This window comes from Penaeus monodon, chromosome 11 (genome assembly GCF_015228065.2).
Source record: "Penaeus monodon isolate SGIC_2016 chromosome 11, NSTDA_Pmon_1, whole genome shotgun sequence".
Taxonomy (NCBI): domain Eukaryota; kingdom Metazoa; phylum Arthropoda; class Malacostraca; order Decapoda; family Penaeidae; genus Penaeus; species Penaeus monodon.
In genome coordinates, this window is record NC_051396.1 from 9,714,824 (window position 1) to 9,720,412 (window position 5,589).

At 38.0% G+C, this 5,589-nt stretch overlaps 1 protein-coding gene across 1 annotated transcript in view; it reads left to right on the forward strand.

The window, feature by feature from the left end:
- The window catches only part of LOC119578726 (hemicentin-1-like), a gene marked incomplete in the record, with an annotated part of 22,032 nt that overhangs the window by 2,420 nt on the left and 14,023 nt on the right, over positions 1-5,589 (forward strand). Inside the window, 4 exon segments of the mRNA XM_037926334.1 lie at positions 573-728; positions 903-1,049; positions 1,270-1,431; positions 3,729-3,875. Coding sequence (XP_037782262.1) covers positions 573-728; positions 903-1,049; positions 1,270-1,431; positions 3,729-3,875 — 612 coding nt within the window.

Consider the following 5,589-nt stretch of genomic DNA (forward strand, 5'->3'; position numbering starts at 1 on the left):
ACTCTTTAAAAGGGTTCAGAAATATTGATTATATATATATATATATATATATATATATATATATATATATATATATATATATATATATATATATATATATATATATATATATATTTTTTTTTTTTTTTTTTTTTTTTTTTTTTTCTTTTCTTTTCTTTTTTTTCTTTCCTTTTTATGATGATGATATTAATATTGATAATGATAATAACGAGAGTAATGACGATTATGAGGGTTACAATAATGATAGTAACGTTAATAATATTAACAATAAAGATAATGATCATAATGATAATAATGATGATATAATGATAATGATAATGATAATAATAATAATAATAATAATAATAATAATAATAATAATAATAATAATAATAATAATAATAATAATAATAATAATAATAATAATGATAATAATAATAATAATAATGATGATGATAATGATAACAATAATAATGATAATAATGATAATAATAATAATGATAACAACAATAATGATGATGCTGAGGATAATGATAATAAGGATGATACTAATCATGACATGTAATGACTCCTCTCCAACCCAACACTGCCAGTTCCTGTAACTGCCAATATCAGCACCGACAAGAGGGAATTACGTTACGGCGAGAACGTCACCGTCACCTGCGAGGTCTCTGGGTCTCCGGTGCCTGAAGTGCTGTGGTTTTTGGACAATAAGTACTTCGACGTCAGTGGACTTCCGAATGCAACTGGTAGAGCTCTCTTGTTTAAAGCGGATGGATAGATGGATAATGTATGGCAACATATCTACAGTGAGACCTCTTCTTAATTCACTCCAAGACATAAGGGAATTTATAATGAATTCTGCAGGACACACCAGGTTCTTTTACGGCACCGATCAGCACATGCTTTTCCTATCTTTGCAGTTGAAGACCTGGGAGGAATCCTGACGAAAACGAGACGAGAAACCATCACACTTCCGACCAACATGTTTAATAATGATTTCCTCTGCACCTGTATAGCCGTGAGCACTGAGGGACGGGGCGAGAGCCGCCTGACAATTTATGTCGAAAGTAAGGCACGAATGTGTGTGTGTGTGTGTGTGTGTGTGTGTGTGTGTGTGTGTGTGTGTGTGTGTGTGTGTGTGTGTGTGTGTGTGCGTGAGGCTGCAATCAGATTTCTTCGCAGGAATGCGATGCGTGAGAGGATGTGAGAAAGGGCCAGGTGTTGATACAGGTGTGCAAGAATGTATACATTTCGGTATGTTCAGTAATATTATTCTTATTCTTGCAGAGGATATAGGCCTATCATCTGAAATTTTACCGGGAGAGAGATTATTCACTCTCACGGATGATATAACTTTGGAGTGTACTGCTAAGGGAGTCAGTCTGAAGGAAATCGGTTGGACAATGAATGACGAGATCCTCGAGAACTCCGACAGCTATAACATCACTGGTAAGAACTTGTACCTCGTACCTTATCCCTTCACCTTCCTCTCCCTTACCCCTTCTCTCTCTATCTCTCTCTCTCTCTCGCTCTCTCTCGCTCTCTCTCTCTCTCTCTCTCTCTCTCTCTCTCTCTCTCTCTCTCTCTCTCTCTCTCTCTCTCTCTCTCTCTCTCTCTTTCCTTCTCTCTTCACCTCCTGCTATCAATCTATTTCTTTTTTTCTCTATCTATATTTCTCTCTCACACACATTCTCTCTCCATGTTTCTCACTCTGTCTATCTCTCTCTCTCTCTATCCATGTTTCTATCTCTCCATTTCTGTCCCTCTGTCTCTGTTTATTCTTCATGGTGTCGATGAAGCTGGAGAACGGGATACAACCAGTGCCTGGGTCTTGTTGGCGGCAAATCTTACTTGCCATTATAATCACCATTCGCAGATTGCTTGCAACTTTGGAGTCATATTCATTGCTATAGCATCACGATCCTCACGCTTGTATGAAATAGAAAAAGTACAGTCAGCAGAATACGCAGGGATTTCAGGATGTTCCCTAAGCATATCCTCAACATATATTTTCCAATTGGGCCAAGTACAGATCCTTGTGGAACCGATGCCTCTGTCGGATATTTGGGATGACTGGCCGCTGACAAATATTCTTCTAGTGAGGTAATTATCAAAAAGCCACAAGAGATTACTGCTTATGTTTCTTGCTTAAAGTTTAGTGAGGAACCGGAGTATCTTTATTGGTATCTAGAGTTTCCTGCCAGTTTTTACTAAGCAGTCGATCGGGAGGATCGAAAGTCAGACTGTTTGATGGAAATCACATATCTTACTGATGCATGGTAGAAGAGAGATGGACCAGTGACTGTTTTGGACTTTTGACTTCTTTTGACCGCATCTTATGGAGAAAAATCACTCTTACTTCCGTCTAGATGGTGGACCAGCAGTTTTTTTTCACCGCAGGACTGGCAAATGGGTGGTGACGGCTGGAATAATATTCCTGCGAAGAGTGTGCGGCTTGATATCAATGAAACTGGTGCTTTCTTTATGTTTAAATTCTGAAAGAGAATCGAAGCTTTCCAGAAGGTCAGCTTTTTTCCCGATTACTTGAAGCAGTAGTTCTCTCTGGCATGTTGAGTGAAGTTACTGTAGATTCCCGAGTGTCCCATTGGTGCTCCTTGACGAGTGGACGATTGTCATTTCTTTGCAAGTATTTTTTGAAGCTTTATTGTCTTGTGGGATTGGCTTTGTACCTTTGCCACATTCCGTATTTCTTTTTGGGGGCTAGATGGCATCTGTAGCCAAACCAGACTTGATCCCCTGATTTTGTAAGGTATGTTCGTGAAGGGACATATTTCTCCTGCATTTCTGTGAGGAGGCTAGTACTGGAGGTTGCTTTGGCATTGGCATCTCCCATCAGGAGAACCTCCCAGTCCTGTGACTGAAGTTCTGCCTCCTTACTACACCAGTTTGCGTGTTTCCAAATCTGTATTTTTCTTTGTCTGCTTTCGTTAACTACAGGAGTGAGGCAAGGGTATGAGATAACTGCAAGGTGATCTGATTTTCCTATTTTGAAGAGCGATGAGCAGGAAATAAAGTCCTCAGTTAGATCCGATATAACAGGGTCATGAGATCCACCGAGGATGTATTTGGAAATCTATGTAGTCAGCCCATGAACTGCGAGAAGGTCCTCGTATTGAATAAGATGGTTTCTGTTACGAAGTCCATCAGTGTCCTGCCTTGCCATTGCAGCCTGTAGTGGATTTGCAGGTTCTTTTTATAATATACAGATACACCTCCTACGTTCTTTCCTTTCCTGTCTCTTCTTTGCCACTGTAAGTAGCCTCGTATCTTGCCAAAAACAAGTTCTCCGCATTGAGAAAGGTTTCAGTAGCCACTATTATGTTGGCATTGCTATTGAGGGCAATGCGAGTCAACTCACCAGTATTGGACAGAACTTTGACATGTCTTCGGTTGTGCTCTTGAAGAGTAGGAGTCTTTCTCTCTCTCTCTCTCTCTCTCTCTCTCTGTCTTTGTCTCCCATTCTCTCCACCTCTTTCTCTCTCCTCATTTCTTTCTCTCCCTGCCTCTGTCTGTCTGTCTCTCGCTCTGTGTGTGTGTCTATGTGTGCAACAAAAAGATCTATACTATATTTGAGAACAGGAACGTATCCTAGTAAAAAAAAAAAAAGAAAAAAAAAAAAAGAGAAGAAAAAGCCTATATTTTTACCTATTTTCTTACCTGAGTTTCATTTTTTTCTTTCATCTTTCCATTTATTGATTTCATTTTCCTTTCTTTGTCATTTAAAGAGGAAAGGATTGTGGAGGACGGAGAGACAAGGATTCACTCCAACATCACTTTCCTGCGACCAAAAGTTATGAACAACTATGTACAGTGTTTCGCGAGCACTCCCGCTGGGGATTTCAGGAATACTTCAAGACGCGTAATAGTGATGGGTAAGGAAAAAGACAGTGGTTTGAGAGAGACAGGTAGGCAGAGTAGGTATGACTTTTTAGATAAGGATGGGGGTGATGATGATAATAATGATGATGATGATGATAATGGTGGTGGTGGTAGGCGAGAGCAGCAAATTTTATTAGTCGCGATTACTGACGGCTTTCAGAAAAAAAAGTAATCGATTAACCTTTTCGATGACCTTTTCATTTCTCTGCTGAAAGCCTGAGGTTGTTTGGGGTGGGCAGGGTGGCACTGGGGTGGAAGGATGGCACCATGACAGGATGACGATATGAACGAATAGCAAAGTGACGGTATGGCAGAGGGATGACGGTGTAGAAAGGGGTGGCAGAGTGAAGATGTGGTAGAGGGTTGGGTGAGAAGGAAGATGCAAGGGTGATGGTGATAGCGATATAGCAGAGTGATGTTATGGTAGAAGGATGGCAGGGTGGCAGAGAAGCATGGTGAAGTTGTGGAAGAATATTGGCGTGGTAGAGGGATAGCCTGCTGATGTGGTAGAAGGATGGAACGATGGTGTCATGCAGAAATAGCATTGTCATAGAGGAATGGCAGAGGGATGGTGTGGTGGATATATGGCATGGTAATTTGGTGATGGAGGAATACACACACGCACATACACACACACACACACCACACACATACACACACATAACGTATGCATGTATGAATGTATGTATGTAAGTATGCATGTTCATATGCATATATATATATACATATATATATATATATATATATATATATATATATATATATATATATATATATATATATATATATATATATATATATATATATATATACAGTGAACATCAATTAAAAGATATAGAAATGAGAGTTAGAATTATGCTTTGACAATAGCGCAAGTACTAAGTTATACTAGATTAAGATATATCTCCACTTATCAGTTTAAATGATAAGCCGATATATACAAAAATATAATAAATTCTTTGTGCAAAATAATTGATTTGACTGATGATTTCAGCAATTGTCGGAATGGGGCTATTCTTGCATCCGCCAGTCCTCTTGCATATATATATATATATATATATATATATATATATATATATATATATATATATATATATATGCATATACATATATATGTATATGCATATACATATATATATATATATATATATATATATATATATATATTATATATATATATATATATATATATATATATATATATATGATATGTTATATGTGTGATTGTTGTGTGTGGTGTGTGTGTGTGTTGATATTATATATATTAATATATATATATATATATATATAGATATATATATAGCATATATACTATATTTTTTTGTCTATCATATATATATATATATATATATATATATATATAAGTTAAGATATATGCGATACTATATATATAGCAGATAGATACTATGGTTATTCTCATCAGCAGTGCAACAACGCCCATCTCTAGTTCCATTTTTTTTTTTTTTTTCACCCACAGGCTATCGTTCAGCCACGAGGATCCCTCGAGGCGAGTCTCCAGCAGGCCACGGCCATCTCTAGTTCTCACGCGTATCGTCGGCTGCCCAAGCCAGATCTCTAGAGTCCCACAGGTCTCCTCCACCCAGGGTTGTTCTCGCAGAGAGACAACCTGGTGGAGGTCGTCCATAGAGGCGACAGGTGCCATATAGCCTAGTTGCGATCCGGATTAGCAAGTAACAGGCCGCCAGT